General features: G+C 24.5%; 1 protein-coding gene across 1 annotated transcript; it reads left to right on the top strand.

Annotated features, from left to right (window-relative positions):
* Positions 1-3082: 3082 nt before the first annotated feature.
* On the top strand, positions 3083-9003 carry LOC113389433 (general odorant-binding protein 19d-like). The gene is made up of 5 exons (XM_026626467.1): positions 3083-3215; positions 5062-5143; positions 7066-7154; positions 8405-8488; positions 8766-9003. The coding sequence occupies exons 1-5, from the start codon at positions 3159-3161 to the stop codon at positions 8889-8891; spliced, it is 438 nt and encodes a 145-aa protein (XP_026482252.1). The 5' UTR covers positions 3083-3158; the 3' UTR covers positions 8892-9003.
* Positions 9004-14151: the final 5148 nt, after the last annotated feature.

Below are 14151 nucleotides of genomic sequence, written 5' to 3'. Positions count from 1 at the left end.
AACAATAGTCGGCGGTTCATACGTCAAATGTCGAATGGTTTTGATGGATTATGTTCAATTAAATTTAATAGGGTGAATAGATGAATATTATTTAATTGTAGCATGTAGTTTTATTTATAGTTAAACTAGCAAATTATAAACGTGAAAATATTTATATTGAATTTGCAATTAATTCAAGTTTGTGTTCTGGACAGAAAATCCGAATATAATGAAAAGTTAGAATTTTTTTTCAAAGTTTCAAAACTTGTTATTTTAAATTTTCAAAAAAAATGCTAGTTAAGAAAATTTTTAAAAAAATCGATATTTTGATAAGATTATAAAAATCTTTAAAGAATGTCAAAATTTTATATCCATTACATAACACCAAAGTCTTCTGTCCAATTATAAATTAATAATAACAATTTCATATATGTAATCAATATCACCTTTGTAGTATAAGATATTTATGATTCTGTTGTTTCAATTCTAAGAATTATTATTTGAAATGCCATGTTCGAAATCTGATTCGAGTACAGGAAAATCATTAATAAAAATGTTTTAATTATATGACACCGTCATGAAATCGCAATAATAGTGAAGACTACCATATCGAATTTAAGTCGATACTAGAAAATAATTAAAAATAATTTTGTATATAAATATATACAAGTCATATTGAATGACTTGTAAAGGATAACACATAATGCTAATTTAGGTTCCCATATTTTAAATTTTAAATTATAACACACTGATGATGAGACAAACCTAGTTTCGAAACGTTTAATAAATAAATAAGTGCAAAAAAGATTGTTGTTTGTTCATATTTCTAAATTAATATCTATCTATCCACTCAGAATACATTTGTCATAAATATATACGTTTAATTGCAGAACTCAAGTGTTTGTATATTTTATGTACTGAATTTGTTCTAACTCAAAATTTTGCTGAGAAACTTATCAAATTTAGTATTTGGTAGTATAGCAGATATATCATTTTATAATATTTGTAAATTATAAGATTGTAGTACAAACGGTGTGTCCTGTAGAGCTCCTCAAATGGATACAACTACTTTCATATATATACAACATCATGATGGTACATTGATAAAAAGCTTTATATAAGTCAAAATTTTCTTAAAAAACATGTTAATTTTATTATTTGTCACTTTAGTAGACATATTGATGAATATATAAAAAAAATACAGGAATGTAGTGCAAACTGTGCGTCCTGCAGAGCTCCTTAAACAGTGGCTACGTCTTGCATAAATATGTTTGTAAAAAATTAAAGTTAGGTACAGATATTGATAAAAACAATTTTAAGTCAAAATTTTCTTAGAAAATGTGTTAATTTTATTATTTCTCACTTCAGTTTATATATTGATGAATGTATTGTTAAATTTACAAAGATGTAGTACAAACGGTGCTTCCTGCAGAGCTCCTTGAAAAGGTTGCAATAACTTGCACATTTTCATTCAAAAAATCAAAGTCCATGGTTTTTCACTATCTATACATGAACATTATATAACAAAGATTGTAAAAATATTTAGTCATAATTTTTCTAGAAAGATTATTAATTAATTTTAGGAAAAGAAGAAAAAAAATTAATTTTGAAATTTTAACAAAATTATAATTAATAATAGTAAATAATTGTAGCAACTAAAAATGTGCATAAATAAGTATTATTAATGAAAATATAATTAGCAAAATTCTTAACAAAAAATCAATACATAAATTAAAGATCAATGATTGTAAGATTTATTGGCTGTCGATGAATTTGATATAAGATATTTATTATTCCAATTAGTGATGAGAAATAATACAAAATTGTAAGAAAATTTCATAATAGAAAATGTAAAAGTAATAATAAATATTACAAGAGAAATAAATTTAAAAATAAACGACAGAAACTGCTAATTAATGTAAAATTTATAACTAACTCATTTAATCACCTCAAAAAAATAATTTTTGACGTTTTAAAAGCAGTTACGTTCTATCAACATATTCTGTGACCAAAACTAAGTATGTTGTAGTCATACGAAATAAATTTAAAAATAAATAGCAAAAACTGCTAATTATTGTAAAAGTAATTACTAACTCAATGAATCAGCTCAAAATAATCATTTGCGACGTTTCGAAAGCAGTTACGTTCCATATTCATATTCTGTGACCAAAACTAAGTATGTTGTACTCATAAGAAATAAATTTAAAAATAAATAGCAAAAACTGCTAATTATTGTAAAATAAATTACTCACTCATTTAATCACCTCAAAATAATTATTTTTGGAGTTTCGAAAGCAGTTACGTTCTATAATCATATTCTGTGACCAAAACTAAGTATGTTGTAGTCATAAGAAATAAATTTAAAAATAAATAGCAAAAACTGCTAATTATTGTAAAATTAATTACTAACTCATTTAATCAGCTCAAAATAATTATTTTCGACGTTTCGAAAGCAGTTACGTTCCGTAATCATATTCTGTGACCAAAACTAAGTATGTTGTAGTCATAAGAAATAAATTTAAAAATAAATAGCAAAAACTGCTAATTATTGTAAAATTAATTACTCACTCATTTAATCACCTCAAAATAATTATTTCCGCAGTTAAGTTCCATAATCATATTCTGTGACCAAAACTAAGTATGTTGTTATCATAGTTTAATAAGAAAATGCAGGACAAAAATATACATTATTTTAAAAAAAAATACATTATTATTAAAACTAACTAATTTTGCAAAGTTACCAAACTAGATAATTTTGCAAGTTAATATTTTACCCAATAAAAATCTAAAACATATTTATGTAATTTATTACCTTTGTACCAGTTTTATAACTAATTTATTTAAACAAACAGCATTAAAAATAATCTCCTGTACACAATTATGTTTATTTAAATCAAATCAAACAATATTTTTTATTATTGTACTTGCACAAAACAACAATCAACGTCAATCTTTCAGTCAATTACTAAGTCAAGGTATAATTTTTAATAATCTGATAAATAATCGAATTAAAAAGAGTGTCCACCACTATAATTCTCAAGGTAGTGCTGAAAGTCTTATATAAAGTAGTGCAAGGAATTCTTATTTAACACTTCTAATTTAACTTTGGAAGGTGATTAATTAGATAAGTAGATAATTGATTGAAAATTGAAATAATTGTGTTATACAATTTTTTAAAAATGTATAAAGCTGTGGTTTTGTTGTTTGTTTTGGGAGCAGTAGCTTTTTGTTATGGGGTGAGTTGATAAAAATTAAATTTTTGTTAATTAATTAGTGAAAATATTTGTTCGCAGTTATAAACGTATTTTTTAAGGTTTGTAAGGTGCCTGATAAATATTTTAAATTTATATTTAATAATTACAAAATAATACACAAGGTTCATACAATGAATAAAAATGATGATGATTTTACCTATGCAAGATGTAGTCACTGTTTAAGGAGCTCTACAGGACGTACTATTTGTACTACATTTTTGTAATTTTTTCAATATATTTATCAATACTTCTTTTATAGTGACGAACAATAAAATTGATACATTTTCTAAGGAAATTTTGACCTAAAATTGTTTTCATCAATATCTGTACCTACTTTTAATTTTTTACAAATTTATATATGCAAGATGTAGTCACTTTTTAAGGAGCTCTACAGGACGCACCGGTTGTACTACATTAGTTTAAATTTTTCTATATATTTATCAATACATCTACTATAGTGGCAAATAATAAAATTGATACGTTTTCTAAGAAAATTTTGACTTATAAATTTTTTCCTCAATATCTGTACCTGCTTGTGAATTATTACAAACTTACTTATGCAAGGTGTAGTCACTGTTTAAGGAGCTCTACAGGACGCACCGTTTATACTACATTCTTGTAAATTTTTCTATATATTTATCAATATATCTACTATAGTGACAAATAATAAAATTGACACGTTTTCGAAGATAATTTTGACTTATAATATTTTTCATCGATATCTGTTCCTACTTTTAATTGACTGCTTAAGGAGCTCTCCAGGACGCATCTTTTGTACTATATTTTTTCAAAAATGCGTGAAAAAATTATATTTTTAATTTAAATTTTTTTGTGGAAGCCTAATGTAGATTAAAATAATAGAGGGCTGCTCATACGTCAAATGTTAAATGGTTTTAGTAAGTAGCAAGTAGTTTTATTTATACAGAAAAACCTTATTCAAAATATCAATTTTTTTGAAATGTTAATATAAAAATTTAATTTACCACATAAGCAGTTAGCCCTTAAATAATTTGCCTTTGGAACAATTTGCCCTTAGAGAATTTTCTGTTTCGATAATTGGATGCTTGGATAATAATTAAGCATATAGATAAAAATTATAAAATAAATGAAGAGCCACTTTTACTACTAATTGGCAACCAGTTAAATATCTGTTTAACTAATTTAGAATTCAAAAAAATTGATTATTTTACGAAAATTACACATTACTTCAAAATTTATGAAATTCAAATGAAATATGAATTCTTTGATATAAAAAAATCTAGGTAGTTCTTAAAAATATGTATAAAAAGTAACACAATTATAAAATGAATCAAAGGCTTCATTACTATTTCATAATATTTTTTTGTTAAAAAAAAAACAAAAAAAATAACTAAATCTTAAATAAATTTAAAAAATCTTCTATAAAGGCTACTAAATTAAAACATGATGATTTATCTTCTATTAGGCTACGATTTGATTGAATGACAATTAAAATAACAAAGTATATTTATTACTCGATATAAAAATAAGTATATTTTTCATTAACATGTTTATTAAAACCCTCAAATTCTAAAGTCCTAGTTTAATATGTATTATAAATATTAAAATGTACTGAATAAAAACACTATTTCATATAAAAACTAACTAACAAATACTGTTTTGTCATATAAATTATTTTTAAAAGTATGAAAATTAACTGATTGTGAATGTAGAAGTGGTATGGTATATAAGTTGATGGTTTACCCACTGCAACGCATGCCACATATGAATGTGGCTGGGACATAGTCGTTATTAGTTATAAATTTCAAATTTTAAGTTATATAATTATTATTATTATTTGTAATTTTAGGATGAATCAGCAAAAGAAGATGCAAAAGCAGCTGTACAAGAACTTGTAAAAAAATGCGCCAAAGAAACAGGAGCAACCGAAGGTAAACTATAGAACTATAAACTATAAAAAAATAATTCATTGTTTAAATTTTTGTTATAAACTATAATTGACGTTTTTTATTGCACGTCCATTGTTTGTTAGTAAAAGTTTATAAACAATTTCAATGCAAAGAAATTCAAAACACATACGAGGTGTGTTCAAAAAGTACCCGGAATTACTAATAATTAAATTTCGCGGGTCTGGAGTGTCTGATTGTCAAAAAATTTTTTTTATTGTGTTGGTATACATGCCCCTAAAGTATGATGAAATTTTCAGCTATATTCACTGTTTACTTTGTCTGTGGTAGTCGCTAAGGTTCGACGTGTTTTTCTGAGCTCGGCGATTTTTACAATGGAAGAATTGAAAAGTCAAAGAATTTGTATTAAATTTTGCGTAAAAAATGAAATAAAGTGTTGCAAAGTGCAAAAATTCACCAGATATGGCTCCGTGTGACTTTTTCCTATTCCCAAAGTTGAAGAGACCCATGAAAGGACGGCGGTTTTCCTCGATTGAAGAAATATCGCTGAGAGTGCTCAAGGACATATCAAAAAGTGAATATCAAGGGTGCTTCGAAAATTGGAAAAAACGCTGGCATAAGTGTATTATATCTGGGGGGGACTACTTTGAAGGGGACCACATTAATGTAGACGAATAAATAAATATTTTTTTGAAAAAACGAAAATTCCGGGTACTTTTTGAACAGACCTCGTATACTGTGATCAATATAACATCGATAATTGGATTATTTTAAATAATTGTTTCAAAATGATTTTAGATAAAATAGGTAGATAATAATATTTTCGAGTATATATTTTTAACTAGAAATAATATTAGATAATTTTGTTCTTCAGGTAGTATTTATGTGAAAAGTACACACAACAGAATTTATAATATAAAAAATATTAGATTTTGAGTGTTAGCTAATATCGACTATTAGCTAATAAGTTAATAAATTCGACAAAAATGAGAGAAAATATCTATATATATATATATATATATATATATATATATATATATATATATATGCGGTTAATAAGTATTCATACAAAATACTTAATTCAAGTAAAATTCTTTTTTCAACAAGAGTAAATTAAAAATTTAAAATTCACTTTATCAAATTAGTTTTTAAGTATTTTTTAAATCTATTAAAAATATGAACAGTTATTTTCAAATTAAAAATTTAATTATAATTAACCTAAGTAATTCTCTTGACTTTTAATAAAAATTTAAAATATGTGATAAATACAGCTATTAAAATAGATATTTGACATATGTATATTAAATTATGCATGTAATAAAATAATTAATTGCATTTTAATTTAATTTTAATAACTCATATAGATGTTAGCTCAAATTTGAGCTTAAATTCGAATCACAATTTTGGATGAACAAGAACAAATGAAAATCTTAGATATCACTTTATCAAATTAGATTTTAAGTTATTTTTTTCCGTTAAAAAGAAAAAATTATAATTTCATCTAAATATGAACGAGTTTTTATAAATTCAAGATTCAATTCTGGAAAAACCCTAAATAAATTTATAAAATTTTGTTATAAATTTAAAATTTGTGATAAAATCAGCTAATTATTTAAAATATTCGATATAGACATATCAAACTGTGAATTTAATAAAATATTTAATTAGTTTTTAATTTAATTTTAGAAATTCTTATACATAGTTTGTAAATTAATTTGGGTAAAATTCTCGATGAATAAAAGCAAATTAAAATCTTAAAAATCGCTATAAAAAATATTTAGGCATTTTTTCTTAAATTTGTTAGAAAATCAAAATACCTGGTGTTTTTTCTCCTAATTGAAACGCATTTCCACGCATTAAAATTATTTTAAATGATTCAAATGACTAGATTAATATTTATAACAACAAATACACTTTTTTACTAATTTTTTTTTTCTTATTTTTAGAGGAAATCAAAGAATTAAAAACTAAAGTACCTTTGGAATCCAAAGGAGCAAAATGTTTTGGAGCTTGCTTGTATAGGAACTTTGGAGTGGTAAGTATTTTTATAAAAAAAAATCTAAAAACAGTAAAAACTTTAATTTAATTTCTTACAAATTCTGAAATAGCTAATTTTAAATTAATTCACAATTTTTGTAATTTTTATTAACTTCCCGTAGGGTAAGTTATTGTAATGGGCCGAAAATCGGAATTGAAAATTTTTACATTTCTCGACGTTTTGAAGGTTTCTGAACGTTTTGGCATACCTCAGAAAAAATGGATGTGTGTGTGTGTGTGTGTTTGTGTGTGTATGTATGTATGGATACAAATTTTCGTCCACGTTTTCGGGCGTACGGATCAACCGATTTGAATGGTTTAAAAAACATTCGATTCCTATTAATAAGGAGAAGAGCTGATTAGTTTTTGGCAAAGACAGGTCCAGCAGTTACGGAGATAAGGAGCAAAGAGTGCAGAAAATAGAAATCGAGTTTTTGAGAGAACGGAGCATCCGATTTGAATGATCTAAAAAACATTCCATTAGTAATGATTGGGAGAAAGGGTTATTAGTTTTTCGCAAAGGCAGGCCCAGCCATTTCGGAGATACAGAGCTAAATGTACAAAAAATGGCAGTTTTTGAAAGAACTAAGCGTCCGATTCAATTGATTCAAAGAACTTTCTGCTTGTCTTAACAAAATAATTGATTTTGGAAAAAAAAATTTGTACCATTTTTTTTTTTTTTTTTTTTTTAATTTTTTGTATGTCGAAAATAATTCAGATTTTATTTTTAATTCTGACTATAGTTCTAATATACTTTAAACAAATAATTTCAACTCTGCAATTCAGTTTATATAATTCTTATAAATATTAGACAATAATACAATATTTATAATAATCTATTTGAAAACATTCAATATTCCTCGAACGTTTCGTTACGGTACGGGAAGTTCCAGCAATTTGCCTTAAGGCACGATGCCACCCACCCCACTAGTTTATTTAAACTGTTGAAACAAAACTTAAATTTGAATTTTGAACATTAATATGATAACATATTAAAACTTACATTTTTGAATCAAGTTACTCTATTTAATAGTTATAGCATCTATACATTTTTATTTCAAAAAAATATAATCGTAATAATTATTTAATAATAATTAAAATAAATATAAAAAAAAAATGTTACGATAAAGCCCCTTACTAGTATACTTCTATTTTCGGGCTTACTTAATAATAAATCAAGTGTTATGGATAATTTAGGTGAAAATTTTTATATTGGATCAATTTATACTAAATTATTTATTTTATTAGTTCAAAGATGGAAAATACAACCCTGAAGCTTTGGTGGCAGCCAGCAAAATGTTCTACGATGAAACTACTCCTCAACACGAAAAGGTAAAAAAATATTTTTGACACTAAAACCCACTTCAAACTATTAAATTACCATGTAAAATAATTTATGAATATCATAAAACTATTAAATCTTAGAACGTTTCATAAATCCATAGTTTTTATCAATCTTCTTCCATCAAATCAAACTTTTCGAACTCTTGAGTTTTGCTTCCAAAATCGCGCTTAAAATCAGTTTACAATCAATAAATCAAAATATATTTTATCAAATATTATCTTAAACATTCTAAACAATTTTTCTCAATAATAATTTATTTTTTAGATCAAGGAAATCGCTCAAGAATGTGCAAAAGAAGTCGTGGATGCTGATGAATGCGAATTGGCTGCCAAAGCAGTTGCTTGTGAAAGTCCCAAATTTAAAGAAAATAACATCGACATTCCACTTTAAAAAAATATTTTTGAATAGATTGTGATTGCAACAATATCAGTTGATGTAAAAGATCTATTAAATTTAGGTATAAAAATATAGAGAAAATTGTTCGTTTAATATTGCTCAATATTGATATAGAACAGTAACTTGAATTACATCTTTGTAGAGAAAATGTAGAAATATCACTTTGAAAATGTTTTCTAAATTGTTTGTGATATCAACATTTGTTGATTTGAAATATGTATTAAATCTAATAAAAATACTACAAAAATATAGAAAGAATTGTTTATTATCAACAATGGATCCATTACCATTGTCTGGGTTAATAATTAATTGACGAAATCATCAGTAGATTACCTACAACATTATTAAATTCCCAAATTTAAGGAAAATAACATCGACATTCCACTTTGAAAACTTATTTTTGATTATATTGTAATTTCAACAATATTAGTTTATGTAATAGATCTATTAAATTTAGTTATAAAAATATAGAGAAAATTGTTCTTGCAATATTTAGCTTAACACTGATAGAGAAAAGTAACTTGAATTACATCTTTGTAGACAAAATATGAAAAAATCGTTTCGAAATTTTGTTTTTTAAATACATTGTGATATCAACATTTGTTGATTTAAAATATGTATTAAATTCAATAAAAATGTTACAAAAAATTCAGAAAGAATTGTTTATTATTAACAATGGATCTATTTCAATTGTCTGAGCAATTAATTGACGAAATCATCAGTATAGTACCTACAACATTATTCGGCATTTTTACTAATATATTGTAATAAGAGATCTATTGTCAAAAAAATTACTATGATTTTCCAATTATTTCCTAATTGGCGTCCGCAATTGAAAAATCAAGGATATTCATAGAGTATAAATATAAATGTTGTTTTTGGTTAGGGAATTGTTTTATTCGATTTGTTTTGGTATAAACATTAAAAAAAATCAGAATTAAAATTGTGTAAAATTGTTTAAATATTTTAAAATCATGATGTCTAAAGGTTTGTTTATGATGGTGGTTTTGGTGTCTTTTGCTGGATGTATTGCTGTGAGTAAATTTTTGAGATTTTTATATAATAATTAATAATTAATTAATTTGAAAAAAATTATTAATAAAATATAATATACAATAATTTATATAAAGACTTAATACTAATATAATATGTTATATATAAAATTTATATAAAAGATCTAGACCTAGATACAAAATTGTTAGTCTAATGCTGGAAAGTTTTTTTTTAAATATATATATTTTTTTAATTAGAAAAATATGCATTTTATTAAAAAATAATTTAACCAAACTAAATATAAAATATATAGCATAATCATTATTAACATAAAAAATATTAACGATAAGATATCTTATTTTCGCATAGTATTTTTGCACGATATTTTAAATATTTACATTTTTACATCGAAAAAAGTAAAAAAAAAACTGATGTTCTGAATTTGTCTTTGTCTATACTAATAGAAAATTTATTTTGTTTTAATATAATATAGAGTATTTAAAATTGCAAAAATAATGCTTGGCATAGTTATCTATACTATCATTATTATTTTACTATCATGTTTTGTATAGTTTTCACAAAATTTTATTTTTTTAGAGAATTTGTTTAGGTTAATGACGTACGAACATTTTTAGAATCATATAGTTTAATATATAACTTTTAGGCGTAATTTTATCAGAGACATCGATTTATCAAAAAAAATATATTTATATGTTTATCCAGGGCAAAATGACTATAGAAGAAGCCAAAGTAACTTTTATGGAAATGGCAAAAAAATTGTGCAGCTGAAACCGGAGCAACTCCAGGTAATTTTATGAAGAAATTAAATTTATAAATTTCTACATTTAGAATAGTAAAAATATATAACTTAATTTTTTTTAATTGAACAACATTTATAATAAATAGTTTTTCTATTTTTATCATAATCGAATTATTTAATCCAGACTATGTGAGATTAACATTTAAAATGTATATATAATGTTTATATAAATATTTTTCACAAGTAAAATAATAAAGCAGTTTTCTACTAGAGGATACGTTTGTAATCTCTAAACTAAATGTATAATAATAAAACCATTTAAAAACGTATTTTTGACAAGATACTAATCTAACATTCTTCAAATTGTTTGTGAGCATTTTGAATATATATTTGAATTATTTAATAATGTTTCAAAACTGTTGCCATTGCGTTTATTTATTAAAAAATCCTTGAGCAAAATATCCTTTGAATATTTTTTTTTCAAAATACAATGAAATTAATAAAATCCTTTGAATAAAATGTATATGGCGTTTCAATGTGATAATGTATTCAGAAAACATAGTTTTAAATTGATTTGGAATTTTCTAAATTGTTTTATGATGCTGCAGCTGTTTTATTAAATTTTTGCTAGTTTCACCTATATATATTAAATCTCAATGGTGCAAAAAAACACTTTTATATATTATATTTTGTAATTTTGTATTATGAACATTTTTTATGTAACAAGTTCATACATTTATGAGCAATTTGTAATAATAATATGCAATATGCAGTATTTTGGTGTATCAATGTTTTGTCACTAATGGATTTATATAGTATTATTGCAACTAAGTATTTATTTGAATGATTATTATGGATCGTAATCTACCAATAAGATCATACCAGTAGTCTATCAATAAATTTATAACTATTTATGGCAGTTGTATTAAATTTGAAATAAGCTCTATAGATTCACTTGAATCTAAAGAGACACTTTTCGTTTAAAAACAGAAATTAAATACAATATCAAACACCGATATTTTTGTTTAATCTCTATATAATTTATACTATAATTCATTGAGAAATATATTCATGCTTTGCTAATACTTTTGTTAATTTTTGCAGAGGAAATCGCAGAATTGAAATCCCACGAAGTTCCAGAAATGCGAGGAACAAAATGTTTAGCAGCTTGCATATACAAAGGCGTAGGAATTGTGAGTGAATATAAAAATATATTCAAATAAAATTCATGCAAAAATATCAATTAATATATGAGTAAATAATAATGCAAAGTAATAAATTTGTTCTAATAGATTAAGGATGGCAAATACAGTGCTGAAGGTTTATTAAACGCAGGAAAAATGGTGTATGACGAAGGTTCTCCTCAATTTGAAAAGGTAAAATTTAGAATAAAATCTCTCCTAATAATGTATTATAGTCAATATATATTATATATATTTCACACTAAGAGCCTCTCAAAATAATATTTTTCATAAAAGTTGAATAGATATTTTAAATTTTTTTAAACAAAATATTGGGCAACGTTTTTCAGATCTCTATATTCATCAATGTCATTATACATTAACTACTCTTTTTTAATTATCTAAAAATCATACAATAAAACAGCGCCTTTCTATTTAAAGATAACAATATCTAATATGTGTATATTCTGAATATTAAAAAAGGGTTGACCACTGGGTTGCCCGTTACAGAAAAATACTATAGGTTTCAATTAGGGTTTATACAAAAACCGACATTTCAGAAAACCGGTTTTCGAATTTTAATTTCACTAAAAAACCGGTTTTAACCGGTTTTCGAATTTTATATAGAAAATAAAGTTTTGCTCGAACATTCTGTAATTTATCCGCAAATTTATAAATTAGACTATAGTGTAATTTAGAGCAGTATTTGACTGAATTTATTTATTGTTCAATTTTATAGATAGTAAACAAATTTATTTTAATTTTAATTAGTAGAACTAAAAAATAATAGTTTATCTTGATTAAATAACTTTGAAAATAATTATTCGTTATTCATGCATTATTTTCACATATAAGAATGAAATTATTTTTATGATAGTCAAAGGAAAGTTTTCGAATAAATAAAAATAATACATTTTTAAATAAAAAAAAATCATTAAATAAAAAAAAATTAGATACATGTTGATACTTGTTAATATCAATTTTAGTTTTAAAAACAATTAAGCTAAACTCGGGTATTGTCTGTTCCGAGGAATTATAATTAATTAATTCTAAACATTCTAATTGTTTTTCTGTTTAACAAAATATGATTTAAAAAAACTTAGAACGTCTATCGAAGTGCTACTTAGACTTGTCCTTTGTTTACTCACAAAATTTGCAGAAATAGAGAATACTTTCATACTTGCGACCAAATTATGCTTAATTGTTTTTAAAGCCTGATATAATAATTCTAAGTTTTTGTTCCTTAATTTGTGGCTTCTAGGGTTTAAAACTCTTTTTTTAAGTTTGAGTAGAGGAAGGAATATGATTTCAAGAATCAAAACTCTTTCATCTATCTTTTATATTTGGCTATATTTGTAATTTTCCATTTACAGTGAAAACCGACTTTTTTCACTAAAAAAACGGTTTTCGAATTCTATAATTTTCGCCAAAAAACCGGTTTTTAAAACCGGTTTTTGAAAACCGACAAACCCTAGTTTCAATATACTATAGAAAACACAGCCCGTAGAAATTGCAGTTGTGATTAGTATTAAAAGAAATATTTTCCATTTTTTTTCTAAATTTTCTAAATTTTTATTTCTATTTCAGGTGAAAGAAATATCAATGGCATGTGATGCAGAAGTTTCCGGATCCGACGAATGTGAAGTTGCAGCAAGTGCAATTGCATGCGAGTTGCCCAAAATAAAGGCGGCAGGATTTGAAATTCCGGTTTAATGAAAAAAAAATATAATTAAAAATGACCCGAATAAAAAAACGAGAATCCTTTATCCTTGCACCAGTTGTAATTTACAGATGTAAGAAAAAAATTATAAAATGTTGTAAATATATTAAATATATGTGTTTGTGCAATTATAATTTTAGATTTTTTAATTATTAAAATTAAATATATGGATTTTGCATAAATTTCTCAAAGACATCATTCATATCAATCGATTGGTTTAGAAGTTACAAGCGTTGCAACAAAAAAGTGCACTCGGTATACTCAATTCCAATGCAAGACATCATCGTGCGCAATATGTGTGAAATCTTAGAAAAAGTTGAAGTTTGTATGGAAACTAGTGTAGTTTTGTACTCTACAATATTTGTCTTGGCTACAAGTGCGATTTTAAAGTATACCGAGTTGTTGTACGGCTTTGTGGTGTTAGACAATATTGCAGATTAATTAATTTTGAACAAATTTGCTGAATGTTGCATTTAGTTTGGGCAAACCGTTCGAAAGTTACAAGAGTTTTAATAAATGCACACAAACGAGTTGTCGCACTATAAATAGTACAGCGGGTGAAAAGCGAGTTACAAAGTTTTACTTCAAATATAGGCTTGT

The sequence above is a fragment of the Ctenocephalides felis genome, unplaced genomic scaffold (assembly GCF_003426905.1).
Source record: "Ctenocephalides felis isolate EL2017-DRISC unplaced genomic scaffold, ASM342690v1 CF-g0.4_SCAFFOLD_03573, whole genome shotgun sequence".
Taxonomy (NCBI): domain Eukaryota; kingdom Metazoa; phylum Arthropoda; class Insecta; order Siphonaptera; family Pulicidae; genus Ctenocephalides; species Ctenocephalides felis.
Note: the sequence above shows the minus strand (reverse complement) of the source record. Positions and strands in the feature narration are given on the sequence as shown.

What these genes read in the sequence shown, in the direction of transcription:
- LOC113389433 (XM_026626467.1), top strand. Translation starts at nt 3,159, where the DNA reads ATGTATAAAGCTGTGGTTTTGTTGTTTGTTTTGGGAGCAGTAGCTTTT. An exon ending in CAGTAGCTTTTTGTTATGGG is followed by an intron (nt 3,216 to 5,061) that starts GTGAGTTGATAA and finishes TTGTAATTTTAG; the next exon opens with GATGAATCAGCAAAAGAAGA. An exon ending in TGTATAGGAACTTTGGAGTG is followed by an intron (nt 7,155 to 8,404) that starts GTAAGTATTTTT and finishes TTATTTTATTAG; the next exon opens with TTCAAAGATGGAAAATACAA.